This window comes from Oryctolagus cuniculus, chromosome 7 (assembly GCF_051225735.1).
Source record: "Oryctolagus cuniculus isolate XC-2025 breed Fujian yellow rabbit chromosome 7, ASM5122573v1, whole genome shotgun sequence".
Classification (NCBI taxonomy): Eukaryota; Metazoa; Chordata; class Mammalia; order Lagomorpha; family Leporidae; genus Oryctolagus; species Oryctolagus cuniculus.
Genome location: NC_142873.1, coordinates 57101413 through 57123433, shown reverse-complemented (window position 1 = coordinate 57123433; position 22021 = coordinate 57101413). Strand labels below are relative to the sequence as shown.

Sequence of the window (22021 nt, the reverse complement as noted above, 5' to 3'; positions counted from 1 at the left end):
ACCAACAATTTCTTAGCCAAACTGTTTAAACGGCCTGATCTTAACCCATTTCTCATCTTCATTTACTGGCAAACTACAAATGTTTGCAGCTGTGCGGTCCAACAGGGTAGCTGTAAGTCATATGTGAGTAATTATAAATTAACTTGAATTAAAATCAAAATCACAAACCACATTTCAAGCCCATGTTTAGCCACCATAGTGGACAGCACAGTGGACACGTCCATCATCTGTGGAAGTTCTACCCATCAGCACTGGGTTAGACGTTTTTTAAAAGAGCATGGGGCCCCATGTACTCTTTGAGAAGCACACTCTGAAATAGTACTCATGTCATTACCACTACCTCCCCCATAAAAGGGGGCTGGGGCAGCAATCCTTGATTTAAAGTCAGCTGCTATCACTGTGATGTCAACATACGGGAAAAAGGGAAGCAAAAGAATGGGAAAGCTGAACAGCAAGAGCAAAATCACACAGCTTGGGGGCGAAGCTAGAGAGAGAATTCAAGAGTCTGGGTTCTACTCCCCATTATGCCAATGACTCGTGTTCTTAAAATTTCAAAAATTTTGTAGTTGGTACCCATGATCAACCGTGGCTGAGCAGACCAGTCTCTTCACTATTTGAGGCCTCGATTCCTCTTCCATAATACAAATAGAAACCAAATGATCACTATGGTTCCCTCTAGCTCTGTATGGTTAAATGGAGACACACAAAAGAAATGAGAAGGTGGGGAGAGAAAGAGCAAGATCATTGCATATTGGTGTGGAAACTGGCATGCGCGTCTGCTTGGCACAACAAATTCTATTCCTGAGAAGACCTATAATCCACTGAAGGAAGACTTAACTTCTATTTTAATAAATACTTACCAAGCAATTATTTGCAACCCACTGCGCTATTTGGAAGCAGAATTACAAAATACTGGTTAGTCCTAAGTTAAAACCAAATATGTGAAAAGAAGGCAAGATTCCCAAAACTTTAGATTGCCAGATTCATTAAAATGTAATAGCCTAAGTATTCCAGCACTAAGAAACACAGAAGCATCTGAAAATGTTCTTGTAAAGACACAACAAGCAGTTATATAAAAATCATACACAAAGTACAAACAAGTAGCATAATCAAAAGCATATCCCATTACGTCCACAAAGAACATGTATAAATGCTACAGGTACTTGAGAACCGAAGGCACCAATTTTGGCCAACCTAATTTCTCCAGACCCACGCTTGATTAGATAATGCAACTTTTCTTATATAGGTTGAAAATCCTTAAAGATCATTGGAGTTACAAGGATTCTGCCTTACTCACAGATGAAAATGCAACTGGAATTCCTGCCTCTACTATCTATTGTACACAACCCTCCCTGTTCAGGGGCACTGTGTGGCCCTATTTCCTAGTATCAAAAGGAAGAGAAAATCGTCCCCATCCCTACTCTCAGGATTAAAGTCGCCGACAGAAAAACAAAAACTTTTTTTTTTTAACCTCTGGATACCAGCGTTTGGTAGTTTACCCTGCAGAAGCTAAGTCAACCAATGAGTCGCGTAACCACTGTAAGAATTCAAACTCACTGAAGCCCTGCACCAGCCCCGTGAATATTTTCGAGCGCTGGGGTGGGTTGGGGGGTTGAGTAGGGGGGGAGGGAGGGTAAACACCAAAGCTTCCTCGCAGGGGAAACAGGAAGAAGCGAGTGTGGCGACGACTTCAGGCAGGCAGTTTTGGTACCCCACCTACTAATCCGACGCCAGGGACCGCGCGGCGCGGAAACCCTGCCGAATTTGAAAACAATCGTCGCGAGGCTCCGGGGCACTGGGACGGGGCTCGGCTACTGACAGCTCGGCCTCGGAGCGCGAAGCCGCAAGTAGGTCAAACTGTGTCCACGGCCTGAAACCCAGAGTCCACCCCGGTGGGCTCGGGGGAGTGTGGAGCAGGAGGGGAGCGGGGCGGGGGGGGGGGGGGTGGCGGCACACAGCGAACCGAAGGAGACCGGGAGGGAGCCCCAGCCCGGGCAGTTCGTCTGCGCTCACCTCTTTTGGGGGCCTTGATCAGAGGCAGCCCTCCAGTCCTCTCGCCGTTCTCCTGCTTGTCCTTGTGCTTGAGCTCGCCCGGAACGCAGGGGCCGGGGTCACCATCGGAGCCGCGGTGGTGATGGTGCTTGTGCCGCTCCTTGTGGCCCTTATGCTTGGGCCCGGCCGCGCTCACCGTCAGGGGCGAGAAGGTGAAGAGGGCCGAGGTGCCTGGGGCCGGGAGCGGGGCAGCGACAGCGGGCCCGGAGGGTGCCAGCGAGGGTGGCGGCGGCGGAGGCAAGAGCAGAGGCTCAACAGGACCCGGGACAGTTGGGGCTGCATTCGTTGGCGGCAGCGGCCCGGGATGTTGGCGGCTACGACGCCGCCGGTGAGGGGGAGCGAGAGGGGGGTCCTGGCTCGGCCGCCCCCGCTTCTCCTGAGATCCCCCACTGCTCGCTCGGCGCTGCCGCTTCACGCCCCGCGGCGAGACCCCAGCATGGGGCTTCTCCTTCCCCTCTTTGTCCGGTTCCTCCTGCGCCGCCACCGCCCGTACTACGCGCACCGCTCCGACCTGCGCAGCCATTTCACCCACAAACACACATTTAAATGGCCCGACCGCCCCCCCGTCCTCGCATCGCGCAAGCGCCGCCCGCGCAGGGCCCGCTGGGCATTGGAGTCTCTCCCCCGCCCTCCATTTGTCGGCGGCTCTCCGGCCGGAGCTGAACATGCCGGAAGCGGCAGTTCCCCGGCGCTTCTCCTCAGGCCTCGCCAACCGAGCTTCTATTGTAAAGCGCCCTGGGCCGCGCAAGGCCTCCTGGGAGCCAGCGTTCCGCCGCGCCCCGCGCCGCGTCCCCGGCTCTGAGTGGAGGAGCCGAGGAGCGCAAAGGGAGCGTGCGCCGAGTCACGCTTCGGGCCGCGACGCAACCGCCGCTGGGCGGCGAGTTGCCGCCAACCGCCTTAACGGCCCGAACAATGTTAATGGCTTTCAGAGTCTGGCGGCGGCGCGTTCCCGTTCTCGTCTGCCGGTGCGCCTCCGTGGTTTTACGCGGGGGAGGTGGTCTCCATAGTGATTGCTAAGTTTCGTAGTCCCCTCAAGACCTTTGTGAGGTAGAAGAATCTCCAGTCTTTGCCCCTTCGCAAGCGACGGAATGAAGAGGCAAAAAAAGAAAAAGACTTAGCAATGTGTAGAATGAGGGCGGCTTTGCTGTAGAAGGGAGTCGCAGTTCGGAGATTTGGGGGCGCACGTATCTGCCTTGCCTCTGGTCGCCGCCACAGGCGCAGCAAGGCAGGTGCAAGAAGTGGCCCGGATCCTGCGAGCGCGGCCCCGCCTGGCCAGCCAGCCGCCTCCCGAGCCCTCTAAGGTCGGGACAGGGAGAGGCCAGCGTTTGTTTTGCCGTGGGAAACTGTGCTCTTAAATTTTTTTTTAATAAGTTTTTATTTTCCAAGTCCTAAGTTGCAAAATGTGAACGGTGGCTACCACAGAACATTCCAAAAACTCGTTACTGTTTACCAGAGGATAATGGTGCTTAAAGCTTTTAGAATTTTGCCACCTTAGCTTTTACCGAGGATTCTTATCAATATCAATACCGACATATTACAATAATGGGGTTGGATGCCCGTAGTTCTGAAGAATTAAGCTAAATGAACACTAGTGTAAGATGCTTAAAGATAAAGAAGTTTATTGAGCACCTTTTGGGTACATTGTATCATAACAGGTAACTATTTCATTCATTTTGCCCCATCATTAGGCTTCCTAATCCTAATATTTAAGAGAAAATGATATTTAAGTAATACATTTTTTAAAAGATTTATGTATGTTATCTATTTGGAAGTCGGAGAGAGAGATCACTTCCACCTGCTGGTCCACTCCCCAGATTGCTACAAAACACACACACACACACACACACACACACGCGTGCGCGCACACACACGCGCACACACACACACAGGAGAAACAGCCAGGGCTGCCAGGAGCGGAGCCAGGAGTTTCTTCCGGGTCTCTCACGCAGGTGCAGGGACCCAAGCACTTGGGCCATCTTCTGCTGAACTCGATGGGAAGTGGAGCTGCTGGGACATGAACCAGTATCCCAGGTGCGGCTTTACCAACTATGCCACAACTCTGGCCTTATGTAATACATTTTTCTAAAAATTATAAACCTTTCGTATTAATAAAAAGATGTGAAATCATTAGTGGAATTCAAGTGACTCCTTTGTAACAATTATCCACTAATGTTACATGAAATTAATTTGAAATGGCAAATTTTGTTAAGGCAGACCTATATTCATACAGAAATATATTTTAAACTAGCAATACCTCTGAAAGATTGGGTGGAAAATGCACATGTTTGTACAGGACCTTTTAAATGAAAGTGCTACCAAAAAATAGCTATTTTATTGATTCTTTTTCTAGAATTAATAATTTAGTAAGTATGGTTAAAATTTATCACAATGTAGTTGAATATTCTATTAAGAATGATTACTGTCATTATGTTCACAGATTAGTCTCTTAAATATAACTTCTGCTTTTCTTTTTAGTTTCCCACAATATTAGTGGGAAGATATGTAAGCCTCCACTTAGGTAAAAATAATTCCCAGGGAATAGTCATTGTTAAGCAGAAATTTTGTACTACAATGACAAAAGATGTTTTCTAACTTTTTTTAAAGTTTATTATTTATTTATTTATTTGAAAGGCAGGGAGAGAAAGAGAGATCTTCCATTCACTGACTCACTCCCCAGAATGACGGCAACAGCCAGGTCTGGGAAGGCTGAAACCAGGAGCCAGGAATTCCATCCTGGTCTCCCACGTGGCTAGCAGGGGCCAACTACCTGGACCATTATCCACTACTTTCCCAGGCACGGTAGCAGGAAGTTGGATCAGAAGAACAGCAGCTGGGACCTGAACCCCAGTTCTGATTTGGGATGCCAACGTTGCAAGCAGCTGCTTCACCTGCTGTGCCACAACATCAGCCCCTGTTTTGAACTGCTAAATTCTGGCAGTGTAGAAATTTGTGATCCAATTCTTAACAATGCTTTTAAAGTTTACAGTTATATAGAAAAGTAATCAAATGACTTCCAAAAATGAAAAATATATCCATTCTAACTCACATTGTGTGTCATACAGCACTCTTTTTGTTTTAGGACTTATTTATTTGTTTGAAAGGCAGAGCAATAGAGAGGGAGAGACAGAGAGATCTTCCATCCTGCTTCTTACAGCAGATCTGGACGATGCTGAAACCAGGAGCCAGGAACTCCAACTGATCTCCACGTGGTGGCAGAGGTCCAAGCACTAGAGCCATCTTCAATTTCCTTCCCAGGCACATTAGCAGGAAGCTAGATTGGAAGCGGAGTAGCCTGGACTCAAACTGGCACTCTGCTAGCGAATGCCAGCATGGCAAACAGTGACTTAACCTGCCACACCACAATACCAGCCCCTGATATGGCATTCTTCACATAAGCCCAAGTGACAGCTTATCTACAGATTCCAACCCAATGTGATATGAAAATGCAAAACTGCTGGCACTTATTTGCATATTGCTTTCTTTTTGAAAGCATTAGTACATCATTATTGTTATGAATAAAGAGTACTTATTTTATCTGGCTGTATTCTAGTGATTTTATTTGCAGATGCATTTGCAATCTAATTCTTTTAATCCACAGTTGTATTAAATCTTCCAAGTTGGTGGTGGGTTCCTTGGTCCTTTGGGTTTTGAAAAACGTTTTGCAAAACCTGAGAACAAAAATAGAAAAGAGAAGATTCCTTTATATAGAAATGAATACTTGGATTTTAGAGTATTGTAATATATGCAAATACATGGACTATTTTCAAAAGGTTAGGCATAATCTTTGATCAATTTAATAATAGATTTTAAAGGCATTTATAATAATTAAAGCTAAGTGATAACAATAGAATAGTAATAACATTTTGAATTTTTAAAGCACTTACAAATTTAATAATGGTAATAATTGGATGAAGAACTCTGGTTAACTTTGACAATTTGGCATACAATATCATTTTATCTACAGTTTTTAAAATTTACTTGTATTTATTTGAAAGGGAGAGAGAGAGAGAGAGAGAGATCCTCCATCCCCTGATTCCATGCCCATCCATGCCCTTTTCTTTTTCTTTTATAGTGAAATATTTTCAAGGTATCTTACACTTAACAATTTTAGGGGCTTAAATTGATAAATAAAATGTTTGAAACAGAGAATGAAAGATGCAAAGATTTTCCTAAACCTTTTAATTTGTCATCTTAGGAAACGTATTATTGATCTATAGCACTAATAGAAGGGTCAGTTGAGACATCTGTTTAAAAGTATCCAGAACATTGCCTGGAATGAAGCAGATTCTCAAATGTTGCTCAGATCTAAACCCACAGAAGACTACACCAGAACTAGAAGAGAAGAAGAATAGGGAAGGAGAAGAGAAGATTGAAATTATTTTTTGGCCGGCACTGCGGCTCACTAGGCTAATCCTCTGCCTGTGGTGCCGGCACCTCGGGTTCTAGTCCCGGTTGGGGTGCCGGATTCTTTTTTTTTTTTTTTTTTTTTTTTTTGACAGGCAGAGTGGACAGTGAGAGAGAGAGACAGAGAGAGAAAGGTCTTCCTTTTGCCGTTGGTTCACCCTCCAATGGCCGCCGCTGCAGCCGGTGCACCGCGCTGATCCGATGGCAGGAGCCAGGATCCAGGTGCTTTTTCCTGGTCTCCCATGGGGTGCAGGGCCCAAGCACCTGGGCCATCCTCCACTGCACTCCCTGGCCATAGCAGAGAGCTGGCCTGGAAGAGGGGCAACCGGGACAGAATCCGGTGCCCCGACCGGGACTAGAACCCGGTGTGCCGGCGCCACAAGGTGGAGGATTAGCCTATTGAGCCACGGCGCCGGCCTGGGGTGCCGGATTCTGTCCCAGTTGCTCCTCTCTGTCTCGCTCTCACTGTCTAACTCTGCCTGTCAAAAAAATATTTTTTAACTTAAAAACATTTTAAGCCACTAAAATTTTGTTAATGGTAGTAAAAAAAAAAAATAGGAAATTAGGAGAAGGGCACATAGCATGTTCATGTACATTTACTCCTCTGAGTGATGACAGAAAAATATTTCAAGTCATAATTTCACATAGAGTCAAAATTATCCCATCAATGTAGATTGCTCAATTATAACCCAAGTGGACTCAAAATAGGAAAGACATATTACATAATTCCTGAATACCTAACGGTTGAGGAATTCTTGTATTGTGTCTCTTTGGTCAGTTCTCAATTATTTAGAACAGTAGTGATCTACTTTTTCTGTGCATGTGGGACAATTCAGGAAAAATAAACCTGAACCACAAATGTCTCATTCTAATTCAAATACTCTTTTGAATAACATTATTTTAACAATTAATATTGACTTCTTTATAAAAATAAATCAATTTTTAAAACAAGTGCTGTGTTTTAGTGGTACAGTGTTCGAATCCAGGCAGATTTGAGAAGAAACAACATGAAGCCAGCTGTCTAATATTTATCCTGATATTAGATCACAGCCTATTGCAAAGGTGGGTAGGCCATGAGTTGCTCAAGTGGTATTACTAATTTGAGAAAAGAAGGAAGCAGAGACATTTGTGTTCCGGGAAAAGTTGAGTGGGTTTTTTTTATTGTTTATGCAATATTTTATATGAATATATATGAATGTTTTATAAAATCAGTACTTCTTTTATAAATTATGGCATTTCAAATCTTAGAGTTAATGAAATCCAAACAAAATTGTAGGACTAAAAAAATTGATCGAAAGATTCTAGCTGGGGCCAGCGCTGTAGCACAGTGGGTTAACACCCTGGCCTAAAGTGCTGGCATCCCATAAGGGCACTGGTTCAAGACCCAGCTACTCCACTTCCAATCCAGCTCTCTGCTATGGCCTGGGAAAGCAGTAGAACATGGCCCAACTCCTTGGGACCCTGCACCCTCATGGGAAACCTGGAAGAAGCCCCTGGCTCCTGGCTTCAGCTCGGTGCAGCTCCGGCCGTCGCGGCCAATTGGAGAGTGAACCAGCAGATAGAAGACCTCTCTCTCTCTCTCTCTCTCTCTCTCTCTCTCTCTCTCTCTCTCTCTCTGCCTCTCCTCTCTCTATGTAACTCTGACTTTCAAATAAATAAATAAATCTTAAAAAAACAAAAGAGATTCTAGTTAAAATATTGTGGCAAGGTGAGACAGAGACCATAAACAGGGTGTGGCAAAGATTACTACCTCTCCATCAAAATGTTTCTAGAATCATCTAGCCAATTGTACCTATCTGTCCACCAATGTCCCATGTACCAGACTCTCTTACACTGAGCTATAGTCCATATTTACATTCTCTTCAGGTAAATGGGAGCTAAGGTTGTGTTGCCACTTCTGCTCAGTCCCTTGAGACCAGGAGAGAAGGAAGGGGAAGCCACATGCCCTGGTTTGCACTCTTGCAGCCTGTAACCTGGATGTGACAGCGGCCTAATTTTGACCATACAGATGAGGATGATACCACTGAGTAGCAGTTCTCAAAGATGGCCCCACCCTTTTGGGGGAGGGTATCTGCCTTTTGGTTCACAGTAATTGTTTATAGTAATCCCTAGATTAACTGCCATACTTCTCAGATTGGCATTTTGGCACAGTGGGTTAAGCCACACTTGAGAAGCTAGCATCTGTATTAGAGCCAGTTTGAGTTCCGGCTGCTCTGCTCCCAATCCAGCATCCTGTTAATGCTCCTGGGAGGGCAGCCATTTTTATGGCCCAAGTACATGGGACCCTGTCACTCATGTGAGAGACCAGGATGTTGTTCCTGGTTCCTGGGCTTGGCCTGGCCCAACCTGGATATTGCAGCCATTTGGGGAAGGAACCAGCAGATGGAAGATCGATCTCTCTCTCTCTCCTTCTCTGTTGCTCTGCCTTTCAAATAAATAAATCATACATGTGATTATATATTTATACATATAAATATATGATTGCTATACTTCTTACAAAAATTATAGCATACACAATACTACTTTAAATAGTATCATAAAAATACATCACATAGAATAATAGAATGCTTAAAATAATATAAAATTATCAAGTTTATAGCTAATACTTAGGGACAATTGGGTAAGCAATTAAACTATCAAAATTGTTTTTCACCTCCAATTATTGAATGCATTATATAAAATTTTTTAACAGTAACTGCTATCCTTTCCATCATACTTGTGTGTGTGTGTATATATATATATATATTTTAAGATTTATTTATCTGAAAGTCAGAGTTACACAGAGAGAGAAGGAGAGGCAGAGGGAGAGAGAAAGGTCTTCCATCCGATGGTTCACTCCCCAGTTGGTCCCAGCAGCTGGAGCTGCGCCAATCTGAAGCCAGGAGCTTCTTTGGGTCTCCCACGAGGGTGCAGGGCCCCAAGGACTTGGGCCATCTTCTACTGCTTTCCCAGGCCACAGCAGAGAGCTGGATCAGAAGTGGAGTAGCCGGGAATTGAACTGGCACCCAGAGGAATGCAGGCACTGCAGTGGCAGCTTTACCCACTACACCACAGCGCCAGCCCCTATATATTTTTTTAAAATATTTATTTTATTATTTATTGGAAAGAATGACAGAGAGAGGTCTTCCATCCACTGGTTCACTCCCCAGTTGGCCACAACATCCGAAGCTAGGCCGATCCAAAGCCAGGAGCCAAGAGCTTCTTCCAGTTCTCCTCTGTGGGTACAGGGGCCCAAGGACATGGGCTAACCTCCACTGCCCTCCCAAGTGCAGTAGCAGGGAGTTGGATCAGAAGTGGAGCAGCAGGGACTCAAACCGGCACCCATATGGGATGCTGGTGCTGCAGGCTGGGGCTTTAACCTGCTGAGCCACAGCACCGGCCCCCCTTTCTGTCACTCTTGTATATTCTGTAGAACTTTGCTTTAGATGTGCACTAGAATACCATAGCATGTCAATTCTTCATTTAACTACTCATCAATTTACTACATGCCAACATAATAATTTGGTTACCATAATAATTTGCTTACATAAACTTCAGTCTTATGTGAGTATTTAAAAAAAATTTTATTATTATTCAAAAGGCAGAGTGACAGAGAGAGAGAGAAAGAGACAGAAACAGGTCTTCTATCCACCAGTTCTCTCCCCAAAAGGCCACAACAGTTAGGAACTCCATCCAGATCTGCCATGTGGGTGGCCATCATCTGCTGCTCTCTCAGGTGCATCAGCAGGAAGCTGGATCACAACTGAAGCAACTGGGACTTGAACCAGCATTCTGATATGGGAATGCCATCATTGCAAATGGCAGCTTAACCTATGGTACCACAAAGCCCCTTATAAGCAGGGCCAGTGTTGCGGCACAGCAGGTAAAGCCACTGCATCCCAGCATCCCATATGGGCACCAGTTGAAGTCCCAGCTGCTCCATTTCCAATCCAGAGCCCTGCTGATGGGCCTAGGAAAGCAATGAAAGATGGCCTAGGTCCTTGGACCCCTGCAGCCATGTGGGAGACTAGAAGGAAGCTCCTGGCTCCTGACTTCTGCCTGGCACAGCCCTGGCTGTTGCAGCCATTTGGGGAGTGAATTAGCAAATGGAAGATCTCTCTCTCTCTCTCTCTCTCACTCTCTCTTACTCTCTGTCTCTTCCCCACTCTCTCTGTAACTCTGCCTTTCCAATAAATATATCTTTTTAAAAAAAAAAAAAAAGGCCCTTGTGTGAGATGTTAAAAGGTAGCTGGGGCCGGCACCACAGCTCACTAGGCTAATCCTCTGCCTGTGGTGCCGGCAACCCGGGTTCTAGTCCCGGTTGGGGTGCCGGATTCTATCCCGGTTGCCCCTCTTCCAGGCCAGCTCTCTGCTGTGGCCAGGGAGTGCAGTGGAGGATGGCCCAAGTGCTTGGGCCCTGCACCCCATGGGAGACCAGGAGAAGCACCTGGCGCCTGGTTTTGGATCAGCGCAGCGTGCCGGCCGCAACACGCCGGCCATAGCAGCCACTTGGGGGGTGAACCAACTGAAAAAAGGAAGACCTTTCTCTCTGTCTCTCTCTCTCTCTCACTGTCTAACTCTGCCTGTCAAAAAAGAAAAAAAAAAAAGGTAGCTGAGTTTAAAAATAAAATGATAAGCCAGGATAGGCATTGGCACAGCAGTTAAGATGTCACCTGAGATGCCTGAGTCCATCTCTGCTTCTGATTCCAGCATTCTTGCTAATGTGAATCCTGGGAGGCAGCAGGTGCATCCCTGCTACCCACATGGAAGACCCAAGTTGACTTCCAGGCTCCAGGCTTCAGTCTGACCCAGCCTCTGCTGTTGCTGCAGGTATTTGGGAAGTGAACCAGTGAACACTCCTCCCCCCCCCCCTCTCCGCTTCTCAAATAAATAAATAAATATCTCAAAGTAAAAATAAAAAGATAAACTGAATGGAAAAGACTATAAAGGATCTGTGCATGCCACCTTAAATCATAAAGTTGTGTAACTTATATAGTAAATGAATAATTAGGGCCGGCGCCGCGGCTCACTAGGCTAATCCTCCGCCTAGCGGCGCCGGCACACCGGGTTCTAGTCCTGGTCGGGGCGCCGGATTCTGTCCCGGTTGCCCCTCTTCCAGGCCAGCCCTCTGCTGTGGCCAGGGAGTGCAGTGGAGGATGGCCCAGGTGCTTGGGCCCTGCACCCCATGGGAGACCAGGAAAAGCACCTGGCTCCTGGCTCCTGCCATCGGATCAGCGCGGTGCGCCGGCCGCAGCGCGCCAGCCGCGGCGGCCATTGGAGGGTGAACCAACGGCAAAGGAAGACCTTTCTCTCTGTCTCTCTCTCTCACTGTCCACTCTGCCTGTCAAAAAAAAAAAAAACAAAAAAAAATGAATAATTAACAAATTTTTAACTCTGCTGTAAAATAACACACATACCAAAATTCAGAAAGGAACTGGAGTTATTTGACTGAACGGTTTCTGTTGGCTTGCTTGGTGGGGAAGAATTACAGATGCCTGGAATAAAAAGAAAAAACACAAAAGAATATGATGACCATCTCAGACTGCTACTTATCAAATTGCATACTTATTAATATTAAGCATTTCCTCCAGAGTAATTAATACTCCCCCCAAAAATATCAATATCAAATGTTAATAAGACATTGATACTTACAAAGGGGACACTGTAATCTCATTGTTAAGGTTTATTTTCTTTGCAAATAGATTGTATAATAAAGCCCACCACTAAAGAATGTTGCCAAAAGAGTAAGATCCACTATATCATGAATCAATTTTTTTTGAGATTCACATTTTGGCTTTAGATTTCACCTTATTTGGTACTCTGGCTCCTTTTAGTACACTTTTTTTTTTTTTTTTAATTTGAGAGGCAGAGAAGGATAGCAAGTGAGAGAAAGAGAGAGAGACAGAGGGTACTCCCATCTGCTGACTCATTCCTCAAATGCCCACAATTATCAGGGCTGGGCCAGGCCAAAGCCAGGTGCAAGGAAATCAAACAAGTTGTCTTACATAAGTGGCAGAGACCAAGGACTTGCTGCCTTCCAGGGTGCAGGAAGTTGGACTTGGAAGCAGAGCCAGGACTCAAACCCAGGCCTCCAGTATCCATATCTCCCTCTTGATCTGCCTCTAATAAATAATTTTAAAATATTTGTCTTCCCAACACCTTAATATATTCATGTGTTATTTTCTGCCTAGTTCTGAAAACAATGAAACTTGGTCCACATTTTACATGTGCACTATCTTGAAGTAAAAAAAAAAAAAAAAAAAAAAAAAGGTGGCGCCGTGGCTTAATAGGCTAATCCTCCACCTGTGGAGCCGCCGGCACAGAGGGTTCTAGTCCCGGGCGGGATGCCAGATTCTGTCCCGGTTGCTCCTCCTCTAGTCCAGCTCTCTGCTGTGGCCTGGGAGTGCAGTGGAGGATGGCCCAAGTGCTTGGGCCCTGCACCCGCATGGGAGACCAGGAGGAAGCACCTGGCTCCTGGCTTCGGATCGGCGCAGCATGGGCCGCAGCGGCCATTTGGGGGGTGAACCAACGGAAGGAAGACCTTTTTCTCTGTCCCTCTCTCTCTCACTGTCTAACTGTCTGTCAAAAAAAAAAGTTTAAAAAATTTTTTTATAAAAAGGTAATTTCAGGTTTGTATATACTTTCATATAAATAAGGAGAAATTACTAGATATTCTTTTTTTTGTTTTTTTCCCCAACATCTTTATAATGTAGTGTAAGAACTGCATATATATGTTTGCACACACACCCCTAATGTAGAATTCTAGAAATACTTTCTCTTTCTGGAGATAATTCAGCATGAACCACATATAATAAAAAGCAAATTACAATAAAATCCAGTTAAGATACTCATACATATTGGGACAAGCATTTGACAGCAGTTAAGATGCCACTTGGGACTCCCATATCAGAGTACTGGTTCAAGTCCCAGCTCTGCTTCCATTCCTGCTAATGTGCACTGTAAGAGACAGATGATGGCTCAAGTACTTTGGCCCCTGCCTGTCATGTAGAAGACCCAGACTGAGTTCTGGGCTCCTGGCGTGGGCCTGGCCCAGCCCTGACCCTGACTATTGTGGACATTTGGGGAGTAAGTGGGCAAATGAAAGAATCTCTCTCTCTCCTCTGTCTCTTTCTCTCTCTCCGTTCCTCCCTCTCTCTCTCTCTCTCTCTCTTTCAAGTAAAATGAAAATAAATACATAATTTTAAAAAGCATATTTATTGAATAGCCACTATGTAGTAAGCGTTGGACTAAGCATCGAAGATAAAGACACAAATATAAAGGAAATGAAGGTGAGGAAGGTCAGGAGGTGTCAGTAATCTCTACACTGCGTACACACTGATAGTTGTGTACATCCTTCAGAAAACAGCCGTTTCAAAAGGGGAATGTTTTACAAGGGAGGCAGAGTCTGCCTGTATCCACATCAGAGGGAACGGCTCTTTTGCATATTGGCTTCATTTTCTCTTCTGGTAAGAGAACTTTAATTTTCCTTTCCACCTCTTCCCAATTTTTAGTGTCCATGCTTCCAATGGTGCTGATTCTACCTTATGATCCAGGAAATGTCCTGTACCAAGGGCATTGTTTCATCGTTGGTACCCTGGCATGGCCACACCAGAGTGTAGGTCTGACCTCATTTCTAATTGGTTCATAAGTAACAATTGTTAAGGATTCAGTGAGATACTTTCCTGTATGATCTTGGAACATCGACTATACTGGCAATCATTGATTCAGGGATGGGATGGGCAAGTGAAGTAAGCCAAGGCAATCAGACTCAATTAAAACCAGTCATCAGATTATTGCTTCAGTAACCAGAAAAGACTTTTTTCTTGATAAGCCTGAAACCATATGCTAAAAGCTTGCCTAGGGATGAGCTAAAACAGATTAAAAAAAAAAACTGAACAGTACGGAATGAGATTAGGTCCTGATTACATCATTTGAACCCCTGGTTACAAGCAAATAAATGTCCCCTTTTCTGCTTAAGTCAGCTTAAGTTGGGCTTTTTGAAACTTGCAGCTGAAGGATTTCTAAGCAATTAGCTTCCCGCCCAGAGTTGGCATCAGACATCATGGTTGAGAGCTTCCACTCTTGTCACCCTATAATTCATTCTCCATACAGCAGCCAGAATGATCTTTTTAAAAAACAGATCGTGTAACATCTCTGCCTAAAACCCTTTTATGACTTCCCATTGCACTTAGAATAAACTCTACTTGGCCAGCGCCTCGGCTCAACAGGCTAATCCTCCGCCTTGCGGCGCTGGCACACCGGGTTCTAGTCCCGGTCGGGGCGCAGGATTCTGTCCCGGTTGCCCCTCTTCCAGGCCAGCTCTCTGCTGTGGCCCGGGGAGTGCAGTGGAGGATGGCCCAAGTCCTTGGGCCCTGCACCCCATGGGAGACCAGGAGAAGCACCTGGCTCCTGCCTTCGGATCAGCGCGGTGCACCGGCCGCAGCGCACCCGGCCGTGGCGGCCATTGGAGGGTGAACCAACGGAAAAGGAAGACCTTTCTCTCTGTCTCTCTCTCTCACTGTCCACCCTGCCTGTCAAAAAATAAATAAATAAATAAACTCTACTTAACATGACCCATACGAATCTACTCTTCCCTCAATTTTCCTGCCTCACCTTCCTAGAATGGCTTCCTTTTAGTTCCTTACACAACAGATCCTTACACCTTGGAGATGTTGTATGTGCTGTTTCCTCTACCTAGAGTGATCTCCCAACCCTTTGCCTGGCTGGCTGCTGCTTCATAGCTCAGACTCAAATGTCATTTCCTTAGAAAGGGCTTCAGGACCACCCGTTGTTACTCTCGCTCATAATTACCCCTTTGTTTTCCTTTATAGCATTGATCACAATGTATTATTATGTATGTTTCTGTGAACTTTCTGTCTTAAGGTCAGTCCCTAAGTAGACCTAAGTTCCACAAAGGCAGAATCCATGTCTGTTCTGCCTTTATACAAAAAGCCTTGCACAGTGCCTGGCATATAGTTGGCACTCAATAAGTCTTCATTGAATGAATGACACTGCACTTAAATGCTAGCTTGAACAAAGAAATTTTGTGGCGCTTGTGCTGTGATGTAGCTCCACATGCAGCACCAGCATCCCATATGGGCACCAGTTTGAGTCCCAGTTGCTCCATTTCCAATCCAGCCTTCTACTATGGCCTGGGAAAGCAGTAGAAGATGACCCAAGTCATCGGGCCCCTGCACCCATGTGGGAGACCTGGAAGAAGCTCCTGGCTCCTGGCTTTGGATCAGCCCAGCTCTGGCCATTGTGGCCACTAGGGGAGTAAACCAGTGGATGGAAGACCGCTCTCTCTGTTTCGCCATCTTTCTGTCTGTCACTGTGCCTCTCAAATACATAAATAAATCTTAAGGGGGGGGGGGGGCAGTGCTGTGGTATAGTGGGTAAATCTGCCACCTGCAGTGCAGGCGTCCCATATGGGCACTGGTTCAGGTCCCAGCTGCTCCACTTCCGATCCAGTTCTCTGCTATGGCCTGGGAAAGCAATGTAAGATGGTTCAAGTCTTTGGGCCCCTGCACCCACGTGGGAGACCCAGAGGAAGCTCTAGCCCAGCTCCCTCCATTGCAGCCGTCTGGGGAGTGAACCAGTGGATGGAAGACCTCTCCCTCTCTCTCTGCCTCTGCTTCTCTGTAACTCTGCCTTAAAATAAATAAATCAATCTTTTTTTTTTTTTTTTAAGAAAGTCTGATTTCATTAAAAGCTGGAACAACTTTACCTACGGACCAGTAAGAGATCTGGACTATATGGAGAACATATGGAATTCTGGAGTCGTGAACCATCTGGAAGGGGTCGAAGACACATATGCAAGTTCAGGCAGATAATATCAACTAATTGCTTGGTCCTTCTGTGATTAACCAAATGGATCACATTTGTAAAATGTATATCACCATGTTTTATACACTTTGAATTTGTAAATGAGGATTTCTAAGACAATTTAGCTCAGATTCAGGAGTCTATGGCTTTTATTTTTATGACAATATAGCAGAAAGAGTAAGCAACAGACTTCTATTGCTAATAATACTTGGTAAAAATGGAAATGTGTCAATGGTTTGCTTATTTCATTAAATCAGCACATTTGTTTCACAATATGTTTTGCTGCGACTATTTTCAAAGAAAATATACCAGAGGTTAGACTCTTGAGAATTGTAAATAACACATTCACTCATAAGGCATCATCTTAGGATGGGTGGAAAGTGCCAAACATTCAACTGACTGTCATTCTGTTTATAAGCGGAAAGGTTTCTATCCCCCTGCTCCCCACCTGGTCTTCGCACAGTGGAGCCCAGCTAAGCACAAGCCATAGGGGTGATCTGATCCACAGGACCCAAGGCAGGCTCTGTTTAGGAATGATATTAATTTTTTCATAGGATGGTTACACAAATAAAAATATAATCATGGGGCTAGTGCTGTGGCATAGCAGGAAAAGCCATCGCCTGCAGTGCCAGCATCCCACATGGGTGCCTGGTGGAGTCCAGGCTGCTCCACTTCCCATCCAGCTCTCTGCTGTGGCCTGGGAGAGCAGGAGAAGATGGCCCAAGTTCTTGGGCCCCTGAACCCGCATGGGAGACCCGGAAGAGGCTTCTGGCTCCTGGCTTCAGATCAGCCCAGCTCTGGCCGTTATGGCCATCTGGGGAGTAAACCAGCAGATAAAAGACCTCTCTCTCTCTCTCTCTCTCTCAGCCTCTGCCTCTCTGTAACTCTGCCTTTCAAATAAATAAATAAATCTTTAAAAAGAAAAATATAATCATGAAAGTAATCTATATTCTAAAAAATAAACACAAAGAAACTTACCTTTTTTCACGTTTCGCAAAATTTTCAAACTCTACAAAAGTAAAGGAAAAAGTCAGTTTTTTCTGTGTAATACAAAATATTTTAATCAAGTAGAAATATACTTAAGTTAAAAGCATTCATTTCCTTAAAAAAAGCCATGAAAATGCACAATTATGTTTCCATCTTGCCATTTTTAATTCAATGAAAACTGCCACTTGATTTTATCTATTTTTTTCTACCCATGTAAGCATCACACTGTATATTTAGAAATAACGCGATCCGAATGTCAGAGGGAAAAGGAAGTTCCTCCTTCATTTAGGATCATTCAGAACCCACAATGGCTTCCACACACAGCGCTGACCATAGCCATCCCCAGTGCAGCCAAGGATGTTTGTAGTCACACGCTGTGCTGTTCCCTGGAGCCAGCGCCTGTCTTCTGCCTCCTTTCAGCAAGTCCAGGTCCTCTGCCTCCAGGAACCGATGCACACCGACTTTACTCCACACAGCCTCAGTATGGGATTTTAATCTACTTCAGGGAAGCTTATTCTTGATAATTTCCATGTTTCTCACATAGGCATGCTATTCCAACAGGTTAACTACATACTCCTTTCAAGAGCAAGTAGCTGTACTTTATGACATTTCTGTTTCCCCAACACTCTTTAGAAACATATTCTTCCATATAAAAGACACTTACTAATTTCCTTTTGGAAACATTTTTAGATTTTTAGAAAATAGATAATTTATTTATAATTCAAAAACTCCTGATAAAAATGCTGCCATTCCTGTCTTCTCTCTACCCAGTTTCTAACGCTTCTCCTGTAAATAAGCACCGTCCATTTCTTAGGTATCTTCCTGGAGTTACTTATGAACACAGAAGCAAACATGCATATAGATCACATCTTCTCTTTTTAAAACAAAAGTTAATAAATATATTGAATCATTCTTTTTTTAGCTGCACGATATTCCATCGGACATACTGAATGATTCATGTAATTGGCTCCCCTGATGAGTCACATCTGTGTTGTTTTTAGTCTTCTGCTCGTATAAATGATGTTGCAGTGAATACCTCATACATATGTACAATTTCATGTGTGTGCAAGCATATTTGCTAGAAGTGAAATTATTGGGTCAAAAGTTATATGCATTTGTAAGTTTGATATTGTTAAATCGCTCTCTTCAGAAATTGGACCACTTGGCATTCCTACCAACAAAGTAGGATACTTATTTCCTGAAAACTTCTCAAACAGAGGGTATAATTAAGGTTTGGGAATTTGCTATTCTGACAGATGAAAAGCAATAAGTCACTGTGGTTTTAATTTTCTATTTCCCTTATTATGAACGAGGTGGAACATACCAAATATTTAAAGGGAAGACCATGCATATGTATCTTCTTTAAACTATCATGTATTTTTGTACATTTTAATTTTATGATTATTCTTTTCTATGAATTCCTGGAAGATCTTTATATATTAGTGAAAAAGACCACTCTGCCTATGGTACCAGCTGCAGATTACTTTTCTCAATTTGCTCCTTCTCATTTGATTTCTAAGGTGTTTTTTTAAAAAAATGCAGAAATTTGCTATTTTAGATAGTTGAATTTATATGTAGCTTTTACTATGGCTTCTGGGTTTTGACTCATAGTTACAAAGGTCATTTTCGGGCCGGCGCCGCAGCTCACTAGGCTAATCCTCCGCCTTGTGTCGCCAGCAGAGCGGGTTCTAGTCCTGGTTGGGGCGCCGGATTCTGTCCGGGTTGCCCCTCTTCCAGGCCAGCTCTCTGCTGTGGCCCGGGGGGTGCAGTGGAGGATGGCCCAAGTGCTTGGGCCCTGCACCCCATGGGAGACCAGGAGAAGCACCTGGCTCCTGCCATTGGATCAGCGCGGTGCGCCGGCCGCAGCGGCCATTGGAGGGTAAAGCAACGGCAAAAGGAAGACCTTTCTCTCTGTCTCTCTCTCTCACTGTCCACTCTGCCTGTCAAAAAAAAAAAAAAAAAAAAAAAGGTCATTTTCACTCCCAGGTTATAGAGGAATCTTTCCAAGTTTGGGTTTTGTGTTTTTGTTTTTGCTTGTGCTTTTTTTTTTTTTTTTTTTTTTTAGTAATTCTTTAGGATGGTATTTTTCTTAAAACATCTGGATCTTTTAACCATCTAGAATTTATTTATCCTGGTATGGATGCAAGCTATAGATCCTACTCCCCCCACCAGGTGATTATTTGATCCAACAAAAGCATTATTAAACCATTCATCCCTACCTGTGATTTGAGATGCCACCTTCACAATATGCTAAATTCCTGCCAATATTTGGTTATATTTCTGGATTTTGCTTCTACTCTGTTGTTATGTATTTCTTGAAAATACACCAACATCAGGCCATTTTAATTATTGAGGCTTTACACTGTTTCAACATCTGAAAAAGCTCTCCTGTTTTCATTGCCTATTTATGTATTTGCAGTTTTCTGACTATTCTTGTCCTTTTTTCTCAAATGAACTTTACATCAGTGTATGTAGTTCTTGGGATAAACAAGTTGGTAGTTTCACTGGCATTAAAATTAAGCAGAAACAAAAAAAATTTTTTTTTTTTTTTGACAGGCAGAGTGGACAGTGAGAGAGAGAGACAGAGAGAAAGGTCTTCCTTTTCCATTGGTTCACCCTCCAATGGCTGCTGCGGCTGGTGCACTGCGCTGATCCAAAGCCGGGAGCCAGGTGCTTCTCCTGGTCTCCCATGCGGGTACAGGGCCCAAGCACTTGGGCCATCCTCCACTGCACTGCCAGGCCACAGCAGAGAGCTGGACTGGAAGAGGGGCAACCGGGACAGAATCCGGCGCCCCAACCGGGACTAGAACCCTGTGTGCCGGTGCCGCAGGCGGAGGATTAGCCTAGTGAGCCGCGGTGCTGGCCAGAAACAAATTCTTAATGTAGTTGTATTTCTTCTTCTTTTTAGTTTCCTTCTATTAATTTTGATTGTTGCATGATGAATACTCGGTTTAGTGAAGAGTCTATCTAATGTTCCATCTCTATGCAGAAGTGGGGAGCCTTTAGCAAGGGAAGGGTTCCGGCTTGTTTTCCAAAACTCCTATCTTCTTTACCTTGCTCCTTGTGAAACCTTTCCCAGGAGTCTTCAATGTCTGTTTCGAAGATGTTGAATTTTCTGTGGTTTCAGGACAGCCAGCAGAATAAGTTTCTATACGTTGGGGCTGCATACCTCAAATAAAAAAAAAAAAAAAGAAAGAAAGAAAGAAAAGAAAGTGTTTTGTTATATAGCTTCTTAGACCTTTGTGCTATATTCAATAATTTTTAGTTTGACTTTTTTAGACATTATTTTTACTATACATAATGAGATTTTAAAATGTATTCTTTTGTGATATTTAATCATTCTTTGTTTTCCATTTAGGTTTTTCCTTATTAGCTTTTTAGCATTCTAATTTTTCTAATTCTTTTAGGGGAAGGTCCTGCTACTTACAATCTTCATCAGCAAGGAGGAAGGACTCAAGGGTTCTCTCCGGGAGTGGAGGTGGTGGGGAAGCAGAGCGATCTCGATGCAGATCTGCGGTGAGAAACACATTCAACAAAGGGTCCCATCCATTAAAGATCTCAAATCGACAGCCTCTTTGACCTTGTATAATTTTTTCTAACTAATCAATCTTAACCTACAACCACCAAATAAAACATTATCCAAACAATGACCAGAACCTCAAGAACTTTGTCTTTATACCTTTTTAGCCAGTGTGCCTATAATTCATCAAAAAGTTATAACTCACTTGCAGATACATTCTTCCACAGAAAAGAAAACTGAATTTATTTTTTATTTATTTATTTTGACAGGCAGAGATTGACAGTGAGAGAGAGAGACAGAGTGAAAGGTCTTCCTTTTCCGTTGGTTCACCCCCCAAGTGGCCACTACAGCCAGCGCGTTGTGGCCGGCACACTGCGCTGATCCAAAGCCACGAGCCAGGTGCTTCCTCCTGGTCTCCCATGCGGGCGCAGGGCCCAAGCACCTGGGCCATCCTCCACTGCCTTCCCGGGCCACAGCAGAGAGCCGGACTGGAAGAGCAGCAACCAGGACAGAAGCCGGCGCCCCGACCAGGACTAGAACCCGGGGTGCTGGCGCCGCAGGCGGAGGATTAGCCTATCGAGCCACGGCGCCGGCGAAAACTGAATTTAATCAAGTTTCTACATCTAACTATTATTTCACAAGAAATCCTGGGGATAGAGGAACATGTTAAATAAAATCATGAGGATACAATTAGTCAAATCCAGAATGTTAAAGCAGTCTTCAGGACAAATGACCCCCCTCTCTTCAACAAATGAATGACATAAGAAAATATTAAAAGAAAGGAGAATTGTTACAGATTTCAATAAAGACTTAAGAAACACACAAGCCAAATGCTAAGTGTGTAGACTTTGAATCCAGATTGAAATAAACCAACCATAAAACACATTTTTGAGACAATTAGGAAAAATTGAATATAATCTGGATATTATGTAATAATAAATTGTTTAATTTTATTGGTATGTTAGGTGACTACAGTAGAAATAAAATATGTGTTTGAAATTTTCCATCATAAAGAATTCCAAGTAATGGAGCTATTTTCCCACATTATAAACTCCTGAACATACAGATGGCATTCTGTTGGCAAAAGCTTCTCATTATACAGCGCTATTATAATGTACTATATTAACGCCTTTTCAAAATGAGAAAATTCAGTTAAGTACTAGAATTCCACTTGTCATTGGGTTGTTTGTTTGTTTGTTTGTTTGTTTTGACAGGCAGAGTGGACAGTGAGAGAGACAGAGAGAAAGGTCTTCC

General features: G+C 44.2%; 2 protein-coding genes and 1 long non-coding RNA gene across 5 annotated transcripts in view; 1 reads left to right on the top strand and 2 right to left on the bottom strand.

Annotated features, from left to right (window-relative positions):
- RSBN1 (round spermatid basic protein 1) overlaps positions 1-2855 on the bottom strand; it is a 55471-nt gene extending 52616 nt beyond the window's left edge. The window contains exon 1 of one of the 2 annotated variants that reach the window (XM_002715758.6): positions 2014-2855. In XM_002715758.6, coding sequence (XP_002715804.1) covers positions 2014-2719 — 706 coding nt within the window. In that variant the 5' untranslated portion in view covers positions 2720-2855. The remainder of the gene's footprint in view (positions 1-2013) is intronic. The other variant, XM_089300119.1, reaches the window with a different exon arrangement.
- Positions 1665-21536, top strand: LOC103350090 (uncharacterized). Its single transcript, XR_011390514.2, has 4 exons — positions 1665-1847; positions 16127-16325; positions 20655-20763; positions 21037-21536. It is a non-coding gene; the product is annotated as an uncharacterized LOC103350090 (long non-coding RNA).
- The window catches only part of PTPN22 (protein tyrosine phosphatase non-receptor type 22), a 57241-nt gene continuing 40801 nt past the window's right edge, over positions 5582-22021 (bottom strand). For both annotated transcript variants that reach the window (XM_002715418.6, XM_008264644.5), the window contains exons 17-21: positions 20675-20758; positions 20301-20416; positions 17239-17269; positions 11853-11930; positions 5582-5720 (exon numbers count right to left, since the gene is read on the bottom strand). In XM_002715418.6, coding sequence (XP_002715464.2) covers positions 5656-5720; positions 11853-11930; positions 17239-17269; positions 20301-20416; positions 20675-20758 — 374 coding nt within the window. In that variant the 3' untranslated portion in view covers positions 5582-5655. The remainder of the gene's footprint in view (positions 5721-11852; positions 11931-17238; positions 17270-20300; positions 20417-20674; positions 20759-22021) is intronic.